Source organism: Ovis canadensis, chromosome 2 (genome assembly GCF_042477335.2).
Source record: "Ovis canadensis isolate MfBH-ARS-UI-01 breed Bighorn chromosome 2, ARS-UI_OviCan_v2, whole genome shotgun sequence".
Classification (NCBI taxonomy): Eukaryota; Metazoa; Chordata; class Mammalia; order Artiodactyla; family Bovidae; genus Ovis; species Ovis canadensis.
In genome coordinates, this window is record NC_091246.1 from 125,089,992 (window position 1) to 125,117,404 (window position 27,413).

Sequence of the window (27,413 nt, forward strand, 5' to 3'; positions counted from 1 at the left end):
GAGAGGTTAGCATTCATGAGAAACTTTGCAAGGTAAAATCTTGAGAAATAGCACAACAAAATGGAAATGTGGGAGGATACTTATTTTTTAATTAGCTGTTCATAACTTAGGCATCTGAAGGTAAACTCCTCAAGGGTCCAGTCAATTACAGGTTCAAGAAATGGCCAACAGTTCTTGAGATATACCTGAAACACTGAGAAAGGCAGTGTGGCTTTATCACTCCTATGTTAGCCTAAACAGTTTCACACCCGACAGAAGCTCTGTCCTAGATCCAAGCTCTTCCTGTAATTGCTGATGATAACCCTATTACTTTTCTTTAGAGCAGTGTTGCAGCGACCATTGCTTATTCTGCATTTATTTGTCCTGGTGAGCACATCAGATACAGCAGAGGAAACTTAGGATGCCTGACGGGTAAGTTAAACACAACTTAAAATAATAAAACTTCTTTTGTAGCCATAACTACTTATCAATTTTAAATTAAAATACACATTTTACTTCATCTGGAATTTTTAAAAAGTTAGGTAACCTATTTAATTTAAAAACTTGGAGAATGAACTAGAAAATGTTTTATAGGGCATTTTTTGGTAAACTGATTTAAAACTTGCATGACTTTCTTCATTATGATTATATTGACAGGAAACTTGTGTTGTCTAAATTCTGGAAAAGATACATACAACTTGAAAGAAATCTTAATTTTCAACCAGTCAAGTAATTCCTCAGGAGGAGGAATAGCCTGTTGGGTCTTGTGACTTCAGTGGTGCTTTGTAATCTGGACTGTCAAGGCCAGGAGATATCTGTCATTTTGCATTTTGTGTATTTTGAGGAATTTTATTCCATTTTCATTCTCAATTCCTTTCCATTTCATAAGCCCCAACTAATTATCTTAACCATTTCCACTAATAAGGACTGGTTGTGGTTGTGGTATTATGGATCTTGCCTGTTTTCTTTACAAATTTCTTATCCACATGCTTCACGGTAATCTCCCGCCTCTTCTTTTTGCCCCCCATTCTCTCATTTTGGCTTCTGAGAACTCCTTGATGATGATGGAAAACAGTCTCCACATCACATTGTGAAATGTGCATGACTTAGCTACTATTCCAACAAACATTTCTCAGACAGTGTGGGCCGGAAGTAACTTTTTTTTTAAACCAACCGAATCTCCTTTAAGATACCTGGAAGTTGAGGGCAGCACACCACTTGTCTTGTGGCAAGCACAAATTAATGCAAAGCACTTGGGGGTCCTCATTGCTGAGAGACAATGCGGTGAATCTTTGGGGCCTTGCTTGAGGACCTGTCAACAAAATTCACTGGAAGAGACTGCCATAATGTGGAAGGTGTTTGATTCCTCAGTTCCCTTCTTCTGCATGTGCCTCATATGAGGGTGCCTTGGTTTACTTCTCAAGGATGTGTGGGTACATTACCCTATTTTCCAACTTTTAGAAGACAAACCAAAACCTCTCTAGGAGTGAAGAGAAAGGACTTGAAAGTGTTGTGAAAGAAACGGGGAAAAAGAGGGCTTGAAAAGGACAAAGGCAGTTAAGAGCAGTAGCTAAACTGTAAATCACCTATCTCTGACCTCCAGACCACATCCCAACGCAGTCCAGCTGCACCCCGCCCCTCCGACCTCTGGGGCTCCTGACTGAGAGTCTAGATACAGGGCACATACTCATTTGTGTCTCCTTCCACTACTGGGTGGCAGTCTGGCCTTTTCAGGGAGTGGAATCTGGCTGGAGTTTCAATGTGTAGGGTCCAGTCCCCAGGTTTCGGCGAGACTGAGAAGGGTAAGTTTAACCTGGGGATTTAGAGGCTCCAGGGATTTGGGCAGAGAGGTGGTGGGATGGGGTGGAAAAGTCAAGGGAGGCTCAAGTCTGGTGTTCTTTCGAGTTTTTCACTAGCCCCTCCAGGAGGCCACCGAATGGCTTTATCTGGACAGGGACACAACTGGGATAACCGGTATTCCTGGTAACTGCCTGTCCCGTCCTGGGCCACTGGGAGGAGAGGTGGGGAAGGGCCATGTGGGTGCGGGCAGGGCTCAGAGGGCGCTGAGGGAGACGCAAGCTTGTTGGTAAAGGAGGTGCTTGGGTGCTTCCTCCTGGTCGCCTCTCCAGGAAGGACATGGAGCCCCTAGCTCTGGGCTGGGGCTGGGTCCCTACGTCGTTTCGGGATTTCACCTTTCCAAAGGCCCCGTTTACTCGTCTGAAGAGGGCTGGACTCTGATGCCGGCGCCCCTTCCTGCCCTTTGATTCTGGTTCTTTGAGGGAAGCCCCACCATGAGATCCTGGGAAGGAAAGACATTCTCTGCCTGCAGGCGGGCCGGAACGGCCAGGCCAGGAAAACGGCCTCTGTGACACGGATTCTATTTATTTATCTATATTAAAAATGATTTTCGTTTAAAAAAAAAAAAAGAAAAGGATGTTTCCCCAACTCTTCCAAGCCGACTGGCGCTTTGCACGACGTCCGTCGACCGTCGGCGGCAGCCCGCTCCCCGACCGACCAGGCCGCCGGTGCGAAGCGCGGCTCCGCCGCCGCGGCCCGGGCCTTGGCTCTCGCCTCCCCCAGCACCGCCCAGCCGGCTGGCTGCCCCGGCTCCCCGACCTCCGCTCGCGGCCTCCCGGAGGGCGGGTAACCCGGCGAGCACAGCTCGTCCGGCGAAGGCGCCGCCAGGCCCGCGGGTCGTTTGCGGCCAGACGGACCCTAGGGCCGCGGGTAGGCGGCGACTCTACGAAGGGCGTGGAAGGCTGCGGGGCGCCTGGCCTCGCGCCGCGGCGGCCGCCGGAGCTCCGCCCCCGTCCCCGTATAAGTGGCGGCCCCGGCCCGGCCCGCGGCGGCGGCGGCGGCGGCGCAGGGCTCTCCCAGCTCGGCTCGGACGGCCTGTTGAGCCTCCCACCCGCTTCCATAAGGCTTTGCCTTTCCAACTTCAGCTACAGTGTTAGCTAAGTTTGGAAAGAAGACTAAAAGAAGACCCCCGGCCGTTTTCCTTTTTTGTTTTTATCATAGTCGTCGTCAGAGGCTTTTTGCACAGAGTTGTATTTTCGGCGGTGCTTTCTTCAGCTTCTTGCACTCCTGTTGACAAACACCTCAGCAGGAGCAGCAGGAACCGCAGAAGAACAAGCGGGGGGCGTCTGGTGTCATGACCAGGACAAGAGAGCAGAGCCGTCAGGGAGGATGCTGTGGTGAGTTGAGCCCACGCTTGGGGTGGAAACAGGTTGGTTCATTGGAGACCGGCAGCTCCGTGCAGGTTTTGGAGGAATGTGGCTCAGCTGTTAACCAGCGTGCTTAAGAGCTCGTTTGACTCATGTTTTGGTGGAGGTTAAGGAAGAAAGGAATTTCAAGGTTTGGGAAAGGAGTTTGCACACAAGCGAGGATGGAATCTACTGGACAGTTGGGATTGCCTTGTGAAAAATAGAATGGCGTTTAAGACTGTTGAAACAAGAGTTTTCTTCACTGTATGTGAAGTTTTGCAGATACTGACCAATAATAGGTCATGCTGAATTTCTCATCTACCCATCAGTTTCTAGGTGATTTGATGAAATCTGCGTGGTTTGCCCCACAAAGTAGTTTTTAATAATTGTATTTAATAAGAGCAAATGAATGAGCATTCCAACCTCAGTTCACTCAAGTGACTAAATACGCTTTTTATCTCCCCACTGTGTATCTTTGCAGGATCCTTAGCAAACTACCTGACCTCTGCAAAATTCCTTCTCTACCTTGGTCATTCTCTGTCTACTTGGGTAAGTGACGATCTACAGTAATTCTTACAGCTTGCTTGCACAATTTCTTGCTTCCTTTCATTTGGGCCAGTTATATTAAGCCATCTTCCAGTTTTGTCATGCATCTGAAGAAATCAATTGAACACACATGCTCTAAGTTATTTTCACCAAAGATGTTTTCCCATAGGTGTTAGTGAATGCTACTTAATTGTTAGGTTATCATACTTTATGTAGACCAACAGCTATCCAAAGACAGGATTAAAAAGGGCAGGATTATCTTCGTTACTTGTATTTTGCCTTACAAGGCTTAATAAATGGTAATATCTGCTACTAAGACTGGATGAATGTCTCACTGATATTACTTTCTGTTTTTACATATTTTAAGGTATTTGTCTATTTTTTTTTTGTTAAGATAAGTTCCAGCATACCACACTATGAAAATACAGTAGAATAATGGTGTGACTAACAGGCTAAAAATAGCAGTTCTAAGATTAATGTAGATATGGACCCCAAGAACAAATATCTGAGTGATGAAAATTCTGGTCTCTTAAGATGTTATCTGCTAGATATGTGTGAGACATCTCAGTCTATCTTAAAAGCCATCATCCAATGAAAATCAGCAGCTGATTGATAAGTCACCCTCTGACTTCTTACGTGGTCTTGGAAGAGTCCCAGTGTTTCTGTGGGCCTGGGTTCCTTCACCTAACACCCCCTGACCCCAAAGAATAATCCCCAAAGGATGATGGATGTGTTTTTGATTATTAAATCATTTTGATTATTAACATCTTTTAAACAATTGGTCTTATTGTTTAAAGCAATAAATCTGAGTATATTCTATTCATGTGTCATGCGTGATAGTTACAGAACCATAAGTTTCTGTTTTACAGAACTGTAAGTAAGGAGAATGAATTTTGAGAGTAAATTTTGGGAATGTTATTTTCTTTTTAAATTGGAAACTTCTATTGGATCATCCTTAAGACATGAATGCAAACTATAGTATGAGGAAATCTGTACCCATGCCCTTGGGAAATTATTAAGCTAGGTTATCAGCTCTTTAAGAAAGAGCAGTTCAAAGATGGCTCTTTAGAAAGGCCAGCGTCTATCTCCCCAGAGGCTTAGACAGGGATGACTCTGCAAATACATGTAAACAAAGTAGACTTGGCCTGAGTTTCGTTTCCGGTAACTGATGATTCTAAGTAGAAATCGAGTGAAACTGCCCTTAATTAATTTAAAGCCAATTAAATTATTCTTCTAATTTAATTCAGTAGTATTTTTATTTTAAAGTGGTACGTGACGGACGTAAGTGTCTGAAATTCTTATCTTGTGATCTGGACCTATCTCTTAGGGGAAGAAGGTGACTAACTTCCAAATACTGATCAAGTTTTAGATTTATATGACCTTTCGTTTGTAGGTTGACAGGTCAGATTTGCCAAAAGAGGGGAACTGTGATTGTTCCAGGAGGATTTGTTTTTTGTCACACAAAACACAAGAAAAATGACAGACGCTTACTCCAGTCTTAAAGATAATTGAGCAAAAGGAGTTCTTGTGGGAAACTTGGATTAAAACAAAACACAGCAATTACAGCCATGTAAGGTTTAGTGAATTTTCACTTCTTGGTGCAGAAGAGTGCAAAAAATGAATGCTCTCTAACGCTAGATAATTCTGCCTTTTGAGTGTTGTCTCCTGTTTGACGCTTTGCCTGGTTTTATTCCAACAAAATATATGTGCTTATTTATTATATATGCATATGTATACAAATCTATCTATCCACTGCCCATGGTTTCCTGTACACTGAGTATATAGGTGTTAAGGTAGAAGGTTATATTGGGTTAGATTTGTGTGAGGTTGAATGCTTTTCTTTCTGACTTCATTTCTTTCTGCCAGTGGATCAATATATTTTACTCTATGCTATCAGAATACAAAATATGGTAAGAAGCGAATCCTGTTTTCAAGGAATCTATGACATAATTTGGTATGGGTTTTAAACAATGTATCTAATTACAAAAAGATAACTAACAGTGTAAGGCAGTGAAAAAGGGTGGCCAGTGTTACTATCTTACGCATCGTGCTATGGACTGTCTCCATTTATGTGCCAGATGTCTGCATGGCGCCAGCTCTTACTTCCTTGGGTTTCTACTCATAGGTCTGCTTCATGCAAAATGCCACCTTCCTGCCCACCCTACGTTATTTTTCCATGTAGCATTTATACCATCTGGCCTACTCTGGGTTTACTTTAGGTCTCTGTTCGCTGGGATGCAAGCAGCATGAACATATAGATCTTGATTTCCGTGTACTGCTGAATTTCTAGTGCCTTCAGTATGGTTCAGAGAAGGCAATGGCACCCCACTCCGGCACTCTTGCCTGGAAAATCCCATGGATGGAGGAGCCTGGTGGGCTGCAGTCCATGGGGTCACTAAGAGTCAGACATGACTGAGCAACCTCACTTTCACTTTTCACTTTCATGCATTGGAGAAGGAAATGGCAGCCCACTCCAGTGTTCTTGCCTGGAGAATCCCACGGATGGGGGAGCCTGGTGGGCTGCCATCTATGAGATCGCACAGAGTCGGACACGACTGAAGCGACTTAGCAGCAGCAGCAGTATGGTTGGGTACATAGTAGCCTCTCAAAAAGTATTCAGTGCAGTAATGACATTCATTTGGCCTTCGGCTCAGGGCACTGGAAGTAGATGAACATGTAAACAAACCCTCAAAGTATGATGAGTGCTTGTGGGAGGGCAGGAAATGGAGGTTAGGAAAGAATGGGTGGGTGGGCCTGAGAGCTCACTTGGTCAATATTTACAGAGACTTTACCTGATTCTTGGGCTTGGTGAATGTTGAGCCTGTTACTTCTTAAAGCCTAAGCCTTTGGAAATTAGAGCAAGTGGAGTAGTTTTATTCTTCTTTATCAAGGAGGTGGCAAGAGAAAATTTTGTGGCACTTGTTTTGAAGTCCTGCTTTAAAGAAACCTAAACAAATTCTTTTGGAAAAAAAAATAGGAGTAAAACAACAAACAAAGAAAGAAGCACCTACTGAGTAGCACAGGGAACTATATTCAATATCGTGTGATAAACCATAATGGAAAAGAATGTGAAAAAGAATGTGTAACTGAATCACTTTGCTGTATACCAGAAGCTAGCACAGCATAGTAAGTCAACTGTTCTTCAACAGAGTAACTGCAAGAAAGGGAAGAAAGAAGCAATAGGAATAATATTTCTTATTCTTTATGATAAGAAAGAGGAAATTCTCTCATGGAGGCAGGCTATCATTTGAGGCATTTGTGTGTTTTTGTCTGTTTTGAAGATGGAGATTAGGATAAAGCACCTCCACTCTCCTCATCCCATTTTATTCTTATCAAATCGAAATTTACTTCTCATGTTAAAGCTTAAGAAAATATGTTAATTTGTTACTCTTACTGACATTTTTATCTTAATGTAAAATTGTCTTTTTATTGTTTTCAAACAAGCTGTATCATATATTTTTAGTCATTTAGTACAATGGTATTTGAAATGTTATTCCTACTTAAGTGGAAGAAATTTTCCATTATCAAAGCAAACTTTAAAAAGCTGTATGAGAAATATGAATTATGGTACTAATTAAACCTCAAACTTCTTGAACATTCATGTAACAAATCTAATGTACCAGAACATTATAGTTGATGAATTAGTCTTACTCTATACTCATTTACAGCCAGGATCCACCGTGTACCCACGTCTTTGCTGATTCCACAGTTATTTACTGTGCTTCTAGTCTGGGCTTTTGCCCTGTGCTGAGGCTTGTCCTCAAGCTCACATCCCAGACCATCAAGTGAGAATCAGTCTTTCAAACATGGTGCTTCTACTGGTTTCCAGACGTTTACTCGTCCTGGTTCACGCCATCCCTCAAGGCCCTACTCTTATGTTAACTTTGAGCTATGGTTCTAAATAATGTTCATAATCCTCTTCACCAAAGTTTCTGTACCTTGGCACTGTTGACGTCTTGGCCTGATTAATTCTTTGTTGTAGGGACTGTAGATGCCAGTAGTAAACCCACCCTCACAGTTGTGACAACCCAAAATAGATCCAGACATTGCTAAGTGATCCCTGGAGGATCACCCCCATTTGAGAAATACTGGTCTACATGAAGTTTATTGTAAATTTTTGCTACATATGCGCATCCATTTAACTTTGGATGCATCAGATTGTTGTCTTGGCTTTATTAAATGTTTAAAATCATAGGACATAGCAGGATAACGCATTGCTCCTTTTACACTAAATTTGTCAAGAGGATGTTAAGATGTTGGAAAGAACTAGGAGTGTAGTATTACTTCCACTCCATAACTATGGAGGCCAGCCTGGGAATTTAGTTTCCTGTAGTGATTCCTCGTAGCGATAGGTTATGATAGAACATTATTGTCCTGGTTTAGGTTAACCTCACAAGTCAGCAATGGGGCCTAAAAACTCACAATAAAGTCCATTTTAGACTTCTTACACATTAATTTGCTCAACTCATTTAAAAGTTTCTGTTACTCGTTTTGCAGCAGTGAATTCCAGAATTTCCTGTATACTCTGGAGAGAAGAAATAGGTTTTTTTTCCCCCCTTTTAAAACTCATCTATGTCAAAATGTTAAAATAATTTATGTATTTATTTTTGACATCTTCATATGGTGCCAGAATTTGAACATATTAACTTCATCTTTTTGATTGTCCTGATGTTTTATGTCTTTGAAATTTATTTCTGAAGTAGAACATAGATTTTAGAATGTTATAGGTAAAAGAAACTTGAAAGGTAATGTAGTGCATTCTTACCATTTACAAGTTGGGAAACTAGCTCTTACTTGACATTCAAGGCATTCTGATGTTTGTAAACTATGATACTGTAGTTTCATTCCGATTCAGTAGCAAACACCTTTATGCCTCTCAATCTCAGGCCTGGCTAGAAACCTCATTAAATAAAGGGAACAGGTTTTATCTCAAAAAAACCTTCTTGAACTTGGAAACTGTATGCTTTTCTGGAATGATAAGTATGTTTGTTTCATTAATATGCTTTTTCTCTCAGGTTTACTTAGTAATTGGGCAGGATATTTTCCACTGTGCCAGGATGAACAGTTTTAACACCTGACCACATTCAATCCATAGAGGAACTGTTGACTTTGAAAATCTCCTGATATAGTCGGAAAGTGCTCTTTTGTTAGGAAGCAATTTTTTGAGTATAATTGACTAGAAAGTCCCCCCCCCCGCCCCACCGCGCCCAAATCTGTCAGAACCTTTTCTCTTGTCCCCTTATTCTAGGGGGACCGAATGTGGCACTTTGCAGTGTCTGTGTTCCTGGTGGAGCTCTATGGGAACAGCCTTCTCTTGACGGCGGTCTACGGACTGGTGGTGGCAGGCTCGGTGCTGGTCCTGGGAGCTATCATTGGCGACTGGGTGGATAAGAATGCCAGACTGAAAGGTGAGTGGTGTCATAGGAGCCTCTGTGTTCACAGGACCAGTGCCTGTGCTAGAGAGAAGCCGCTGTGACTCACCCACTGCACCTCTGCAGCCCCTACCTGGGTGGTAGGGTGCTCAGTGGCAGCACCCCTGCTTGGAGGGTCCTGGGACTCCCGTAGATAGATGGGATATCAGATTTGGGGAGGTATCTATTTTGGCTCTTCATAAATTACAAATGTTAATGATTAACATCATAGCACTTTTCTGTGAACCGTGTTAAACATTAAAAGTTTACTTAACTCTGGCATCTTTTTAACCAGGACTTGCACTGGAATTCATTTAATATAATGTTCCTGGGACAGCTTTAACATCTGTCCCCTGGGGTACTGTGTTTCATATAGGTGGGTGTGTAGGGGAAGTGGAAACAATGGATTTAAAAAAGAGTATCTGATCACAGAGAGCTGAATTATTAATTTTTTAAGAAAAAAGGAGAAATGATAGTATACTGACATTAATCTAGAGCATTAATACTGAAATCATTAAGTATTGTATAAGAAAGAGAACAGTTCAGTTATTCTGAATATAAGGGCAATTTGGATAATAATTCAGGGCAGAATTTCCTAGAATTAGTCAGCTGATAATGCTAAGACCTGGCCATGTCTGTCGTAGTCATTGGGGAAAGATTGAGGTATCTGTTTCTTTCAACTCAGGATGACTGCCCCTGGTTAGAGAGCAACTGGATTATCAAATTCTAGGACTTGATGCTATTAGTAAAATGGCCAAGGTGGACGTTATTTTATTTTGAGAATCAATACACCAGAGAACATACAACATATAGAAAAAGGTTTTGTATCCTAGAAAAAAATTCCCAGTTATTTACATCATTATACATAAGGGCATGGAAATGTTATATATAGAGACCTTTAATCTTATGATTGTTGAACACTGAAATTGTAAGTTAGGAAAGAATTTGAGTTGGATGAAGAGGAGTTTGGTGGGATAGCAATCTTGTACTTATCCGCTGTAATCAACTCATGTGTCTGCTTCCATGGAAATCTTTGATGTCTCTAGGCTGAGTTAGCGAGAGACACTGTTTTTTTCTGCACTCCCATTACAGCTTTGTTAATACCTCTGCTATTTCACTTCTGCTCTTATAATTATCTATTCACGTGTGTACCCTTCCTGTGGTCTGTGGGGTTCTGAAAGCCAAAAATCTCATTCAGTTGGTATTTAAGCCTTGTATAATAAAAGAATGACTTATGTGTTGGGATTTTATTTCAAACTAATTTCAGAAAGCAGTTTGTTTTGTCTCGAGGCTTTGATATAACCTTCCAAGCCAGAATGAGCTTTACTGTCCTTAAAGGCAAGAGCTATAATTATACCTTTTATATTCAACCCTCTGTGTTTTTCAGAGTGCTTTCATGAGTATTTTATTTGAGCATCATAATGACCCCATAAAGTAAGGAAGGCAGATAGATGTGTATTACATCCTCACTTTATAAACACAGACACAAGAGTTTAAGTATGCTGCCCTAGATCCTCTGCGTAGTGAGCGGCAAAGGAAAGACCCCAAGGTGTCCTTTCCTGGTGTCCTGGCCCATGCTTGTGTCAGCTCTTGGTCTGCATGGACGCCTCACTCTCAGAAGGTTGGCATTTTTCTCTGAGGAAAGGTGTAGTTTAGAATTTCATAGCAAAGCAAATGGCTTTAGAATTCTAAAAGGAACACACCGCTGCCTTTTTCTTGGCAATTTTTTATGTGTCTTTCCTACTCATCCGTACGATCTTGTCAAATTCAACCCGCCATCTAGGAGGTTATGAATTCCATGACCTCTTCCTTAGCCTCTTGCATGTTCTTATTTTTGCCTAAGCTGCAAAGGGCTGAGACGTGGATCTTGTTTATCTAATATAGTTCTGTTTTTGACCGTATACTTTTCAAGAAAATAAATGAAAATGCGGTCATTATGAATGGCTGTATCAGGGAAAATGAGAAGTACTTCTTTATTCTGTCTGCAAGTTTTACTGCTCTGATGTGATAGGCTGGGTCCTGCTAGAAATAGTTCAGGTAGGAATGTTTTCATTTCTTGTAATTTGCATATGCCTTAATACAGTAAAACAGTGATGTGTGGATGAAAACAGCTCCGTTGAGATGCTTGGTGTGTGAACACTTTGTTTCTCCCTCTGTATAGTGGCCCAGACTTCACTGGTGATCCAGAACGTTTCGGTCATCCTGTGTGGAGTCATCCTGATGATGGTTTTCCTACATAAGAACGAGCTTCTGACTATGTACCATGGATGGGTTCTTGTAAGTTCTCAACAAGATTTTTGATGGCAGAAAGTTAATGTGTCTGTTAGTGATAAAAGAGGAAAACTCTCTGAGGCTAGGGAATGTCTTTTTGCAAATAAGCCCTGTTAAATTTAATCTCATAGTTTCGTTGAGTTAGACAAGGCTGTGATCCATGTTACTTTAATATCCCCTACCACTTTTGTTTTGTTGGTTTGTTTTTTGCCCATAACAGGCATTCATTGTGTGTTGTTTGAATTTAAATTTTGTTCTATTGGTTTTTTTCCTTTTGTGTTTTAATGGCAGTTCAAAGAGTTCATTACATAATCCAGCTGCTAGCCTTCAGGTCATTAGTATTAACCTATAATTTGTTCACACCATATAAGAGATGTTATCCATATATATAAATCAGTCATGATTGTGGTCCTCCAATAATAATTGGTATTTGTATTTGAGGACATGGAGTAGATAACTTCTCACACTTTAATTTCATAATAGCTTGACAAAAAGAGCACAGAGATGGGTGTAGTGGAAAACAATAAATTTGGTGTCACTAGTAAGTCTTCTTAGGTATATTTGAGTTGATATTGTAGAGTTCTAAAGCTAGATGGACAAGAAATCTTCTACTCTATTCCCTTCATTTTGCTGATGAAAAAGTGAGGCGAGGTGATGTTAGCTGATTGCCTGTGGTCATGCAACTGGAAAATGTCAGAACTCTGATTTAAACGCAAGACTTTTCACTTCCCCTTCAATGTTTCTTCCAAAGGACATATTTATGGGAGGGATTAAAAACTACCCCGAGGTTAACACTCTGATAACCAGGTCATATGAATGTGCATATATTTTCTATCATGTATACCACAGATGGGGCTTCCCAGGTAGCTCAGTGGTAAAGAATCCACTTGCCAAAGCAGGGAACGCAGATGTGCTTGGATCCCTGGGTTGGGATGATCCCCTGAAGTAGGAAATGGCAACCCATGCCAGTATTCTTGCCTGGAGAAGTCCATGACAGAGAAGCCCGGCAGACTTCAGTCCATGGGTCACAGAGAGTCGGACATGACCAAGCACTCAATATGTTTTTGTACCACAGAAGATACAGATTAGAAAGATATTATGCCCTTTAACTTGACCACTGCTGTCTTATTATTTCATATCTACAAGTAAGATGATATTTTATAATTTACAAAATTAAAATAAAAATTTTATTATGCTACCAAAGACCAGTTGGTACAGTGTAGTGAAACTGACATTTTAATGTTTTTCCTGTAATTCCTTAGACTTCATGCTATATCTTGATCATCACGATTGCAAATATTGCAAACTTGGCCAGTACTGCTACTGCAATCACAATCCAAAGGGATTGGATTGTTGTTGTTGCAGGAGAAGACAGAGGCAGATTAGCAGGTAATTTGCTTTTCTCTTTCTACCAAATGGTTTATGTTAGGATTCACTTTAAATCAGTGGTAATAACTGAGGCTTAAGCCTTTTTTTCTGAGTAATTTTAAGGAATAATAAATTGAAAGTATAGTCTTTTTCTTACATTATCAATCTCAGCGCAAAGGTGTATCTCACTGTTAAGAAGCTAATTTATAGGCTAGTGACCTCTTTTATTCTGTGAAAACCTGGCAAATAGAAGAATATTTTTTTTGAGCTCTTTCTTTCTAATACTTAAAACAGTGAATATCTGACATGAATTTATCATCATAGTATGGTTATTATTACCAGTAAATATTGTGGATGTTACTTTTATCTAAACAAATAGAAACAAATATGTGGCTCAGTTGGTAAAGAACCCTCCTGCCAATGCAGGAGGTGCGAGAGTTGTGGGTTCGATTCCTGGTCAGGAGTATCCCCTGCAGAAGGAGATGGCAACCTGCTCCAGTATTCTTGCCCAGGAAACTCCGTGGACAGAGGAGCCTGGAGCACAACAGCCCGTGGGGCGGCAAAGAGTCGAACATGACTGAATATGCAGCACACACAATTCTAGGGCAGACTCTAGAAGTTAATTCCTTCAACTTTAAAGTTATAGTTGGTAACCTTTATTACATTATGTATGATGCACTGTAATTGCTGTTGTGAACACTAAAGAAGTAGAGGATAGAATGTAGGTCTTACAGAGCTTGCATTTTAGTTGTCCGTTAGAAACGTACAAGAGGGCAAACAAAGGCTGAAGAATGCCTACAAAGCAATATATCCATTACATCAGTACCTGGGCTTAGAGTAACCTGCCTTACTCAATATTCCCTACTTACCCCCTACTGCATACAGCACCCAGACACAGATGGATTGAAATTGCACCGAGCAAGGGAGGAATGTATACTTTTTACCGAACAGGTCAGCTGAGTCAGCTGTGCTAGCCACTGAGATTAATGGGTATCACAAACTCGTTGCCAACCACCCTGACTGACAAGACCATTCCCGATCACTTCAGTGGCTTATCCCAGGACACAGAGGCAAGATTAAGTACTGGGGTTAGCAAGCAACTTTGTTTGACTAGACATGTGGTTAAAAAAAAAAAAATAGGAAGTTGAGAGAAAGGGAACAAAATCTGTGAAAGGTCTACATGAAGAAAGAGAAGGATTTGCTTAAGTCATCATTTTGTGATAGCAGTAATAATGCTGCTTCAGATAGAGATACCACAGTGATTTTAGAGGTCAGTGAATATGGAAGATGAATTTAGCACAGGAAAGCCTGTATTGCCGGAAATTCTCTCTGGAGCTAAAGTAGTGATTCTCATTGATTTTTCTTCCTGTGATCATTTACTAATAGGAAATAATTCCATATCTCTTTTTGTCACATAGAATTAAGAGATAAGATTTTGTCCCTTTTTGGGTATTTTTCCCTGTTATTTTCTTCCTCTTTTAGTGTGTTAAGGATGTAACGTATGTCCATATTCTGAAATTCAAAGGGTACAAAAGGATATATTTTAAAAATAGATCACATATATCTGTTGAAATGTATTTGGGGGAAAAGTAAGCTTTTAAGATGATTTTCTTTCTCTTTTCTGAATTTCTTATCTCATGCTGACTCTGTGAAGTCTGTAGAGTCTATAATTGGAAAAAAAAAAAAAGTCCCGAGTAAAGAGAAAGTACTCAGAATCTTTAATTTGTGTTAAATATCTAAATAAATAAATAACAAAACAAAGATCCCGTGTAACTTTCTGGGACCTTTCTGACTATAAAGTGATATTCCAGGAAAGCAACAAAAATATGACTGGCCACTTCTCAGCTGTCTTTCTTTATTTGAGGAATTATTGCATAATAGAAGAATCCGGGCTAACCAGACTATTTTCTGGCACCCCACTCCAGTACTCTTGCCTGGAAAATCCCATGGACGGAGGAGCCTGGTAGGCTGCAGTCCATGGGGCTGTGAAGAGTTGGACACGACTGAGCGACTTCCCTTTCCCTTTGCTTTTTCTGGAGTTTCTCGAGTTTGAGAAAGGAAGGAAGCTGCCTGTTGAACTCTTGTCCATTGTGGATTAGTTTAGGAAGTGGTACTGTTTCAAATTCAGCCGCAAGTACAGGATAGAGCCTAAAGAAGCTCTCCATGTTGTTTTTCCTCAAGTTTTGACCTCCATATTTGTTTAAAAACTAATTAAAAATGGTCCTTCAAAATAGGAACAGGTAATTCTTCCATGCTGGGGGTCAGCAAGGCTCTCACCATGGATTTTTGGTACTATTCCTGCTATAAGTCAGAGGTACAGAACAGATAAAAAAAGAGGAGGGTAAAGGAAAAATAGAGGAGAAAGGGGAAAAGACTCCAGCTGCCACCTGTGGTACCTCTGGTGTTGTGTCTCTAGACACACATACACATCTGTTCCAGGCAGGAGCAATTTATGTTCATGCAGGTGATCTTTGAGGTTGCTGGCAAAGACTGTTAGAAACCAAGCAGGAGGCTGGGCAGGACCAACTGAACTCGTGTGCATCACGCACGTGTGTGTGTGTATGTGTGTAAAGTGTATGTGATGGGGTAAGAGTGTGCTCATTAAGAGAGAGGGTTGTCAGCTGGAAGCTAATTGTTCCCAATCCCTCATCCCAATGTTTCTTGTTTTCAGAGTAGTTTATAAAATTGGAAGTTATATCACTGAGGGTAAAGAACAAGAGAGAGATTCCCTGGAAGGTTGAAAAGTTTTATAATTTCAGTGGCATCCGGTCAAAATATAGTTGTTACCATCCAGTTTAGACAGCTCCAGAAAAGGTACTCTTCTTCCGCATAAATACTGTTAATCTGTCGACTGATTTGTCTAGTACTTGACTTAGTTAGTGTCTCACTAAAGCCTTCTCTTGAGCCATGACCCTTCGCCTGTCAAATCTGTTTGAAACTCACTTCCTTTCCCTGACTTTTTATTCCATCCGTGGTTTTATTTCCCTCTTCATTTCCTTTGTTAATCACTTTTTGTTCATAGCGTCTGAGATTTTTCTTGCCCCTCATTCTAGAGAAACATCTGCTGGTTGGCTTGATCAAGTAAGGTAGATACATTTCTTGTTTGAACTCCATTGACTGAAAATTGATTTCATATTTGAAGTAGACAAACCTGCTAGGTGCTATTTGCTCAGCAAATCTGTTCTCTATTATTCTATGAGATATATACCCTTTATAACAGCAAGTAGCTACTGATGTCCTGCTCTGTCACAGCTGCAGCTGAAAAGTTAATTGGAATTAAATGAGCACACATTTGTGTGTTTCCATAAGAATCAATACAGGCTTGTGAAAAAGAGTATGTTTGCACATTGAGAGGACCAGCTCTTCTCTAACCTGTTACCAGTAAAATGGTTAGGTCTTTTTCAAAAATTGTTTAATTAATTCTGCTTCCGAAAAATGAACTCTCTTTTCTGATACTACATTACGTCTAAACATTATTCGCTTCCTCAGATAGAAATTTCTAAATTTTGATAATAAAGAAAAGAAATTGGTGGCCTTAGGAAGTTTCATGAGCACTTGAAAAGGGAGGTAGTGAAAAAGTAACAAATCATTTTAATGAAATTTCATTGTTGTTCTGAGGCCTTCAGATCCAAGTGTATGTTTTCATTAGTATTTGATTTTTAGATTCAAGTTATTGAGTTATTAGGAGCAATCCTATGTTTCCATGTTAGGAAATTATTAGCAGGGGCAGATGGAAGTAAATGAGGCCTCTGCAAAATTGGTTATGCATAAGATCAATGAAAACTGCCTTTGCTTCTCAAGTGAAAGGTGAAATATGTCAAAGTTCTCCTGCTATCACGCAGGTGTTCTGTGTGCATGGGGCTGATTGGAAGGCAGTTGAGGACCAGGAAGAGAGAAAGAATAATGAGTTTTCTGTTAATGTGCTTATTAGTCACATGATGCTTTTCCAAGGTGCCCCACGTGATTGATAAGAACTTTCTCAGTTTTCACCCTGTGAGATAGAAAATGAGAAAGTAGGTTATTTTCTTGATTTCCTCGCCTTTATGCATCTTGTCCTCCACTCTTAATTCAGCTGTATGTTCCCAGGGTCATACCCAAAGACCTTGTTATCACTGCAAAACCCTCCCCTTCCTTAATCTCAATCTTTGGCATCCAAGACGTGACCTATACCTCCTGCCTTATCAGCTCCCTCCTCCTGGTTCCCCGGCCACAGCAGCGCTCCAGCCTGGTTGGCACCTACAAGTCATCGATTCCACTGCCTTTCCACTGCTCATGACCCCCTTTTTTCTCCTCTCCTTACCCAGTTTAAATTCTAAACGCAGTCGTTCCAACCATAGGAACGCCTCCTAGTATACACCCTCAGCTCACTTGGCCTCCTCTCCTTTTGTTCTTTTCCTTTCATAAGATCCTGCTTAAATCCAACTCTCTATGGTAGCACATGGCTGGTGAAAAAAAAAAACGCACAATTTTGCTCACTGCTCTCGCTTAAAGTTCATGACCGCTGGGTTCAAGCTGGCCCTTTCATGCTGCTGTGTGACTGTGTGACCATAGTTTCCTCTGGCCCCTTCCTCCTCCCACTTTCCTAAAGGACTGTGTCTCCCTTTTTCCTCATACATTCAGTACTGCCTCTCTCCCATCCTCACGTTCGCTGATGACCTTGCCTTGTATTCTGCTGAGAAAGTGGAAAAATGAGAACTTTCACGTGCTCCCGTCTTCACGTCCCTCTTGCCGCTTGCACCTACAGCCATGTACGTGACCTCCACTCTCGAATTGCTTGTGGTCCTGTCTAAGAACAGCTCTGCCGCTTGTGCGGTAGACTCAGATTCTGTCCTTTCTCACCTGCTGAATCATTCGTATTAGCGTATAAATATGCTGTGACTTTGCTCATCTTAAACATGCCCTTCTTTACCCCCTCTATTCACTCCCATTTCTTTATTCTCCTTTTGAACGAAACTTAACAAAAAGAAATAGCTGTGCTCAGTCTTCCCAATTCCTTTGCTTGGTTGGGGCCTTGCTTTCCATAATACCAGGGCTCGGGGGGGACGGGGGCAACATTCACATTGTGAAGCTGGGCGGTGCCACTCACTTAGAATATAGTAGAAATGGTGTCCCCTGGAGTTGGCACCAACCTCTTTAACCAGCTTCAATCAGGCACTTGCCCTTATTGCTCACTAGAACTAGTCTTTTTAAGGTCCTCAATACCTTCCATGTGACCTGTCTAGAGATGCTTCTCATTGCTCATCTTTCTTGACTTAACGGCATTGTTTGCCAATTGATCACTTCCTCCTCTTTGAAACATTGCTCCCTGTTGGCTTAGGACACCACACTCTCCTGGTTTTTCTCCTCTTTGCTGGTTCCTCTTCATCTTCCTGACCTCTGAACAGTGGCATGCCTGGGACTCAGTCCGCAGACCTTATCAGTCTCTACTCACTCTCTTGGTCTCCTCCAGTGTCTTTGGTTTAAAAAACAAGCAGCTGGTGGTGACTCACAGATCTGGTACCTACTTCTTCCTGGACTCCAGACCTGTATGTTTTAATTGTTTGCTTGACAGAGCCTCTTGAATGTCAGTAGACTTAGAGAAATGAACGTCTCTAGGACCAAATGCTTATTCTTTTGTCCAAACCTGAATGATCTGAAGTCTTCCCTTTCTCGGTAAGTGGAAACTCTATCAATCCAGTTGTTGCTCAGTATAAAAGCTTTAGAGTCATCTGTAATTCCTCTCTTTCTCTCGCATACCATATTTAATCTGTTTCAAGTCTTCCTGATTCCCCTCTAGATTATGTCCAGTATCTGCTTCTCTGTTTCCACCGTTACTGTCTTGCTCCCCCCACATCGTCTCCCACCTGTCTCCTTGGCTCCACTGTTATCTACACCCCCCACCCCACCCACGCACACACACAGTTACTGCACCCCCACCCCCCACACACACTTACTGCACACACACACTGCACCCACACCCACCCACGCACACACACACTTACTTCACCCTCACCCCACCCACGCACACACTGCACCCCCAACCACACACACTTACTGCACCCCCACCCCACCCATGCACACACTTAATGCACCCACACCCACCCACGCACACACACACTTACTGCACCTTCACCCACCCACTCACACACACACTTACTGCACCTTCACCCCACCCACACACATGCACACTTACTGCACCCCCACCCCACCCATGCACACACTTACTGCACCCTCACCCCACCCACGCACACACTGCACCCCCAACCACCCACGCACACACACACTTACTGCACCCCCACCCACCCACGCACACACTTACTGCACCCTCACCCACCCACACACAGACACACTTACTGCACCCCCACCCACCCACCCACACACACACACACACTTATTGCACCCCCACCCCACCCATGCACACACTTACTGCACCCCCACCCACCCACGCACACACTTACTGCACCCTCACCCACCCACACACACACACACACTTACTGCACACCCGCCCCACCCACCCACACACACACACACTTACTGCACCCCCACCCACCCACTCACACACACACTTACTGCACCCCCACCCCACCCATGCACACACTTACTGCACCCCCACCCACCCACACACACACACACTTACTGCACCCTCCACCCACCCACACACAGACACACTTACTGCACCCCCACCCACCCACGCACACACACACTTACTACACGCAGTTTTCTCATCACAGAAGCCAAAATGAACCTTTAAAAATACAAGTCATGTGGTACCACCTCTCTGTTCATTAGCTTCAAAAGGCTTCCTGAGTCATTCAGCATAAAAATTGATTTCCAAGTAGTAGGCTAGGATCCTGCATGATTGGGCCAGTCCGTCTCTCTCTGACTTCATCTCTTCTTATCCTCTCCCTTCCTCATTCTGCTGCAGGCTTACTGTCCTCCTCGCTGTTCCTCTGGGCACGCTCCTCCAGTTCCAGGATTTTTGCACTTGCCTTGGTCTGGGATTGTCTTTTCCCTAATACTCACAGGACTCACTCTTTTGCCTCCTACTGCTTCACGCCTTTGCTATGATGCTCTCTTTTTTTTCCGTGAGTTCTTCCCTGACCTTACCATATATAGAACTGAAGTTTACCCCTTTCCCTGAGCACTCTCTATACCCTTTTTCTGCGGTACTTTTCACTCTAGTCTTTAATGAACATTTGACTTGCTATGTATTTATATGCTTGTTGATTCTTTGTTTTCCCATGTGAGTATAAACTTCATGAAGACGGGAAGGGTATTCATTTTTCGTCATAGCCTAATTCATGATAAGCATTTAATAAATGCTTGTTGAAATAAATGAATGTAGAGTTACTATTGAATTCATTTTAAAAAAACAGATGTTAGACTAATTTATATAATCCTAGAGAATTATGATTTTTGAGGCAAGTTTAATGTGATTGCTCCAAACAGCAATTGATTTTCTACCAAAACAGTTTGCTTACAGAGTGCTTTTAAAAATTTACATCTTAGGAATCAATACTCCTGGTTTATGAGTTGTGTTATGTAAGTGGGCAGTCTCTCTTTGATAGATTTGCACACTTACCTGCCTTTTTCACCTACCTCTGTAGATATGAATGCCACAATACGAAGGATTGACCAGTTAACCAACATCTTGGCCCCGATGGCTGTCGGCCAGATTATGACATTTGGCTCTGCAGTCATTGGCTGTGGTTTCATTTCGGCATGGAATTTGGTATCCATGTGTGTGGAATACTTTCTGCTCTGGAAAGTTTACCAGAAAACCCCTGCTTTGGCTGTGAAGGCTCCTCCTAAAGAGGAAACTGAGTTGAAACGGCTGAATTTATACAAAGGTAAACTCAATAAAATGTTCAGTCCCTTTATTTTGATCTTATTTTGATTTTATTTGCAGATCTTATATGTTGGTTGAGACCAAAATAATTCTGAATTTATGTCAGGTTTAGTTACTAATGATGGCCTGCGTGAGGTTAACTATATCAACATGGTAATAAGTTAAAACCCAGTCTTTTGAGGATCTGTGGAACAAATCTGGGTTGAACCTCAAGGGGTTGGAGTGGGACCTCTGGCCCTTTTTCTTAATGTGAATAGCAGGCACAGAGGAGCAATTAACTGAGGGCTGGGCAAAGTTGAGCATGGTAATGAGAAGAACCTAGAAGAGAGAATTCCTAGAAGTCTGTAAAGAGGGGAGCTGCCTGCCATTTGTGGGACAGTGGGAGAGAGTGAGGATATGAGGGTGGGCATTTTTCAAGAAGAGAAGAGGAAGTTAGGCTTCTGAGCAAATGGAATCTTAAATGGGCCCCAGAAATAAGGTTGTGTATTTTTCTCAGACAATTATTATATTTTATCTGTTAAGTTTTCTGCTGTTTACTTTGGTGGGATTATAATTTCTGAGAGAGAGGGGGAATGGGGAGGGGAGAAGTATCAATAGTATTTTGTTTATAACGTAAATACTTGGAGTTTATTCCTTGGCTGAAATCCTTAGATGAGTCAAAGAAAATACATATTATATTGTAGTAGCCGAGGGTGACCATGGGTGATGCCCTCCATAGGTGAGGGAATGGGGAGAAGAAAATTACTGAGTAAGGTAGTTAGCTTTTTCTTTCATGTCCCCTCCCTCAAATAATAATGTCTTTTATTAACAGAATCTGAGCCAAAACCCCTGGAGGGAACTCATCTAATGGGTGAGAAAGACCCTGACATCCATGAACTTGAACATGAGCAAGAGCCAAGCTGTGCCTCCCAGATGGCTGAGCCCTTCCGCACTTTCCGAGATGGATGGGTCTCCTATTACAACCAGTCTGTGTTTCTGGCGGGCATGGGTCTTGCTTTCCTCTATATGACTGTCCTGGGCTTCGACTGCATCACTACAGGGTACGCCTACACTCAGGGGCTGAGCGGGTCCATCCTCAGTATTTTGATGGGAGCGTCAGCCATAACTGGAATAATGGGAACTGTGGCCTTTACATGGCTGCGTCGAAGATGTGGCCTGGTTCGGACTGGTCTGATCTCAGGACTCGCACAGCTTTCCTGTTTGATTTTGTGTGTGATCTCCGTCTTCATGCCTGGAAGCCCCTTGGACTTGTCTGTTTCACCTTTTGAAGATATCCGTACTAGGTTCATTCAAACAGAACCACTTTCAGTTACACCTACAAAAATATCTGAAATCATCTCTACAACTGATACGCACATGTCAAACGGGTCTGTTCCTGCTAGTATTGTCCCAGAGATGAGTTCTAAATCCGTGCCTATAATCTCTGTCAGCCTGCTGTTTGCAGGCGTCATTGCTGCTAGAATCGGTAAGAAGTCTCCTTTTGTATACTGATGAATTAAAGTGTCTTTTTGCAATGGAGGTTCAGATAACTTAGCTGAAATTGGGCTAAAATATTTCCTGAATGTTAATTTAAGCAAAGTCTACGGTTTATTCTTATGTATAATCCAGTCATTTATTATGAAAATTTAACTTTATAGTTTGAAATAACCTGCATTTTGTAGAGTGTGTATGTATATATACTTTCCTAAAACATGGTTAGGGCTTGAAGCTTTTTACTGAATGGATATCTTTCTCTTTTAATGTAATCTAGTTAATCTTAAAAAAGATATTATCAATAATAATTATAATTTTAGTAATTTAGAGCCATTTTATTATTATAACTCTACCAAAAGGACTGTAACTTAGCAAATAGTTCAATGCAATAAAGTTAAAAAAAAGTGGGGTTTAAATTTTAAAAAATAAGACACAATAGTTAGAGAAAAATCCTTCAGAGGTCTTCTCTAGCTGATGTTTCTTTGTTGTATACTTTGCCAAACAAATGATTTTTATAGCCCTGAAAGGAAGCATAATGTAAAAACCTCTTATAAGGGAAAGTTTAAGTAATCATTAATAGACTACTGATGAATTATCTCTGTCTGAATTCATTCTTGAAATGAAACCATATTTATCTTGTGATACAAAGCAGTTCATTAATTTATCAAGGATATTAATATTAAAGCAAGACAGCTTTATTGTAGGGGCTTTAGGACTGAAGCAGTAAATGTATTAATGGCTTAAAGTTTCCTTACACTTTAAACCTAACAATATATTAGGTCCGTTCATTTTAAACTTTAAAAATACTAGTAATTATAATAGGATTTATTATGTCTCTGATTTCAGAGTTTTGCTTTCAGAGTATGAATAATCACAGAAAAGAATTATTTCTTATGGCTGTAAAAACAATTTCTTGAAACCAGTAATAACACAGTATTTATTAATGAAAAATAATTCTCTAAAATTCAGCTATGATAAATATACATATGGTGACTTTAAGGTAATCGTGTTAAGTATGTATTTTGTATATGTCAACAGATATTTATCTGGGTCAGGAGGGAGGTGGGAGGGGCATTCATGTTTGGGAACGCATGTAAGAATTAAAGATTTTAAAATTAAAAAAAAACATATTTAGTGTATAGTTCTGAAATGTATGGCTCTAAGTTAAAATTAAGTTTCTAAAAATACCTTTTCTTTTAGGTCTTTGGTCCTTTGATTTAACTGTGACACAGTTGCTGCAAGAAAATGTTGCTGAATCTGAAAGAGGCATTATAAACGGTGTGCAGAACTCCATGAACTACCTTCTCGATCTTCTGCATTTCATCATGGTCATCCTGGCTCCGAATCCTGAAGCTTTTGGCTTGCTCGTGTTGATTTCAGTCTCCTTTGTGGCAATGGGCCACATCATGTATTTCCGATTTGCCCAGAAAACCCTGGGCTCCCAGCTTTTTGCCTGTGGTTGTGATGATCAAGAAGTTACAGATGCAGATCAAGCTAACACTTCTGACGTGTGAGACAGTTCGGCTGTTGCCACCCCTGTTACTAGGTTATGTAGAGCTCATGTGCATATTTTGTTCTTCAGAATTCCAATAAATTGCTGGGTGTCTCTCTCTGGTTTTACCATAGCTATGCCTTGAGGGCCAAAAGCTAGTTAGGAAACAAGCCAGGAGACATGAGCTGGTTAATTTCCCTTCTATTTAAGGATAGGAAAAAAAAAATAGAGAAAGAGAAATTCAGTTGAAATACAGAGACTAGAATAGTAACACTGATTTTCCCTATTTCTCATACGAGTGTAAAATTTTCCAGAGAAGAGTGATTAGTCAGGTGAATTAAGTTATTTCTTGGCAGATATTTATTATCTGCACTCGAACTCAGATATGTCAGGTTGCCCTAACACTCTTGTTCAAGTCTAATTAATTTACTTTTTAAAATATCTTATTCTCAATTATATTATAAAAACAAATTCTCTTCCAAGTTTGAAAATTAAAGTTTGATAACCAGTATTATCCTTGTTGGTCCTGTTGCTATTAAGGGATTGACATATATGTGGAGAAATTAAATACTTAACTAGAATTCTTTAATAGGGTTTATGGTTTACCTTTAGAGAGCACCTTTGTATTTTTCTTGTCAGCTAGGGCAAAATATTGTATTAAGCATATGTAGCACTTCATAAAATGGCTTATTGTGTCAGCTACAGGTAAAAGCAAAGCTATAGGGTAGATTTATAATACGGTGAAGGCATGAGGACTGCAAACGTGCCAGCAGTTTGGCCACAGAAGCTAGAAGTTAAAAGTCACACGAAGGTCAAGATCTATACTTAACTCATGCCACTATCTTTCATGATCTCCGTCTTGGAACATGAGGGAGTTGGCCAGTTAAATGTAGAAAGCAGGCCCAAACTTGGAAAGGTTTTGTTTTTATAAATCATTTGATTTACTTTTAACATGCTCGGTAGAACATTTGTACTTTTACTGCTTTGTACCCAGGAGTTATTTTTACCTAGTCGTAGAGCAAAACTGTTCATAAATGTATCCCTTTCAAATGTCTGTGAGGAAAATGGAGGGAAAAAAATCCTTTTTTATATATATTTTTTCACAACTGTTTTGCAAGTCATTTTTCAGCATGCCAATACCAGCGGCATACTTTGCCTTAACCATTCATGCACTTTCTTGGAGACGGCCATACATTGCGCTGAGCACTTTCTTTTTTCTTGAGGTTTAATCTGTTTCTTCTTTCTACAGTATGATGTCATGATTTGCTATGTTGTAAAATCTTTGTAAAATATTTCTATATAAAAACATTTTAAAAAATCTTGACTTCTTTTTCCTGAGTTGCGTTCCCTTGCTGTTTAATATTGCTTTCGTTAACAGAACATCTGTCTTAGATAGCATCTGTTTCTAAAGATCTATAATGTTATAATAATTCACAATTGTAAGTGTTATCTCCCTGGTTATATGTCTAGTTTATGGTGGCTTGGATAACAGTATAGTAAACATGAGCCCCAGAACTCATTCTTTGACCTTGAAGAAGTCACTTTAAGCTCTCTTGAATTCTATTTTCTCTTCTGTAAATTGGAAGTGTTGTTATAAAACCAGCTGTACCTACATCACAGTTTCCCTGAATGAGTCAAGTAAGGTACTTCTTGTAGAAGCACTTTGTGGACTATACGACAAGGTAGTATTAATAGTATTACTATAAGTCAGGTCTAACTAATAACAGAGAGTTAGATTCCTGTTGAGAGGCCAGAGAGAGTAGAGCCACATTCTGTATTCAGCAAATGTTAACTAAACAACCAATCTGTGTCCCAGACTGATTGGTCTTGGAGATACAGATTTGACTCAAAACATGGTTGATCAGAGACTCCTTTTCTTTTCCCCCCAAGTTGGGAGCTTGAGGACTTTTGGCATCACCCATAATTACTGATCAGCTGCTGACTTCTGAGTAGACAGTAGACGCTTCTGTTAGGTCTGGCTGCTGTCTTGAACAGATTATCCACTTCTTCCCGCAGGGGTCGAGCTAGGGTTGGAGGTCTGCCCTGAGCGTTTGTAGCTGCAATTGAAGGCCTGTGACCTTGTGAAATGAGTACAACCATCTTAGCAAAGGAAGGTCCCATCTCTTAATGTGGGCATTTTGCCAGACTGTGGGCCTGGTGAGAGAGGTTCTGTGTGAGAGGAAGGAAAGTGGAGTTAGTTAACAGAAATGTTTATAGCTGCTTCCCTTATCTTTGCAGAGTGTTGCTCAGAGCAGGAGGAGAAGGGAAATGGAGGAAACTCACTGCTGGACAAGGTAGCCTTTGCTGGGTACTGCCCCAGGCATACTAGGGCTGGGTAGATGATGTGTGTCATTTTGGGTATGTTTCTAACTAGGGAGACAAACTCAGACACCTACACGGTCAATAGGTAATACAAATAAGTGAAATGAAAACAGTCTTACATTTAACATGTAATTGCATTTCACAAAAGTATCACTTAATTTGTTCCCACTTAAATTATTACCTTTTTTTTTTCTTCTTAATTCTGGCTCCATCAGTAAAGAATCTGCTGGCAATTTAGGAGACGCAGGTTTGATCCCTGGGTCAAGAAGATCCCCCTAAGAATGAAATGGCAATTCATTCCAGTATTGTTGCCTGGGAAGTCCCACAGACAGAGGAGCCTGGTGGGCTACAGTCCATGGGGGTCTCAAGAGTTGAACACAATTTAGTGACTAAACCACATACCACCACAATTCCCATGCAGGCTTCTCGTGGTTATTAAAATTGATTCTTTCCACATAGACCTCCTTTGCATAGGAAAAACTATTCATTTCCTGAAGAAATACGCCTATTCTTACTTTTTTTCTTGGGGCATCTGGCTTCCTTGATATTCCTTTCATTTCCTGCCCCCCTGACCCATTTAAAGAAAGAAAAGGGTATAAGTAAGAAATAACTTTCCTGTTCACCCTAAGGAAAAACAATATAAGGGGGGAGCTAACCCCCTGAACGTGCTTTTGGGGAGGTCACAGGGTATGCAAGCTGGCGAGCACATAACCAGGATAAAGGAACAGCCAAGCAACATGGCATGTGAGCCTCTCTAGTCATACCTTTTATCTTTCAAGAGAAGCTGGGATTCTGAAATCTTGTGTGACATCTCCAAATCCTTCAGTTCTGGCAATTAATTTGAAAATACATATACCTGTAGGCTACTGAAGAGCCACCCATGGGGTGCCATTTTTAAAGTTTTTCTTTAAGAGGATAGGTGTTTGCAAGAGAATGGTATTTGAAAAATGTATAGATAAAAGGAGGTATATATACAAAATTGGTGGAGCACAAAGAACAAGAATGAACTTGGCAAACAATGGTGAAAAACATTGAGATTAGGCATCCTTTGTTAGAGATCATTTAAGATCAAATAATCTATGCATTTGTTACCTGCCATATTGATGTCAGAATTCTGCCCCCTGTCCCTTATTCCATGTGTTGTTTATACAGTTGTGTTAAAGGACAATGACGATTTAATTTAAAAATACTTTTAAAGTTTGTCTTAAGTATAAACATAACATGCTCCTGTTTTAAAAAAGAAAAAGCACAGACTTTATTCAATTCCTCTCCTCCTACCCTGCTCCTCAAATCCTCAGTACCCACTGTGAACAGTTTGGTGTATACTTCCAGAGAATTTTTTAATGAAAGTTTCAAAAATAATTTGTTATATCATTTGGTTTATTCACCAAGATTGTATCATTCTGTCTGTCTGTTGCTTGATCAGTCAGTCAATGTATATTCCCCCTCCCCCTCAAATTCAGAGGGCTCTATTAAGGTCATGTTTGCATTAAGGGTGTTAATATAGTAATTAGAAACTT

General features: G+C 40.9%; 1 protein-coding gene across 2 annotated transcripts; it reads left to right on the forward strand.

The window, feature by feature from the left end:
- The first annotated feature begins 339 nt into the window (after nt 1–339).
- SLC40A1 (solute carrier family 40 member 1) lies at nt 340–24,636 on the forward strand. 2 transcript variants are annotated; one of them, XM_069576931.1, is made up of 9 exons: nt 340–411; nt 2,998–3,173; nt 3,664–3,731; nt 8,977–9,136; nt 11,301–11,416; nt 12,673–12,799; nt 20,365–20,607; nt 21,418–22,071; nt 23,280–24,636. In XM_069576931.1, the coding sequence occupies exons 2-9, from the start codon at nt 3,131–3,133 to the stop codon at nt 23,591–23,593; spliced, it is 1,725 nt and encodes a 574-aa protein (XP_069433032.1). In that variant the 5' UTR covers nt 340–411; nt 2,998–3,130; the 3' UTR covers nt 23,594–24,636. The 2 variants fall into 2 exon arrangements, with proteins under 2 accessions (XP_069433032.1, XP_069433033.1); XM_069576932.1 differs by lacking the exon at nt 340–411 and adding an exon at nt 1,246–1,781.
- The last annotated feature ends 2,777 nt before the right edge of the window (nt 24,637–27,413 follow it).

What these genes read in the sequence shown, in the direction of transcription:
- SLC40A1 (XM_069576931.1), top strand. Translation starts at nt 3,131, where the DNA reads ATGACCAGGACAAGAGAGCAGAGCCGTCAGGGAGGATGCTGTG. An exon ending in AGACAGAGGCAGATTAGCAG is followed by an intron (nt 12,800 to 20,364) that starts GTAATTTGCTTT and finishes CTACCTCTGTAG; the next exon opens with ATATGAATGCCACAATACGA. An exon ending in CGTCATTGCTGCTAGAATCG is followed by an intron (nt 22,072 to 23,279) that starts GTAAGAAGTCTC and finishes CTTTTCTTTTAG; the next exon opens with GTCTTTGGTCCTTTGATTTA.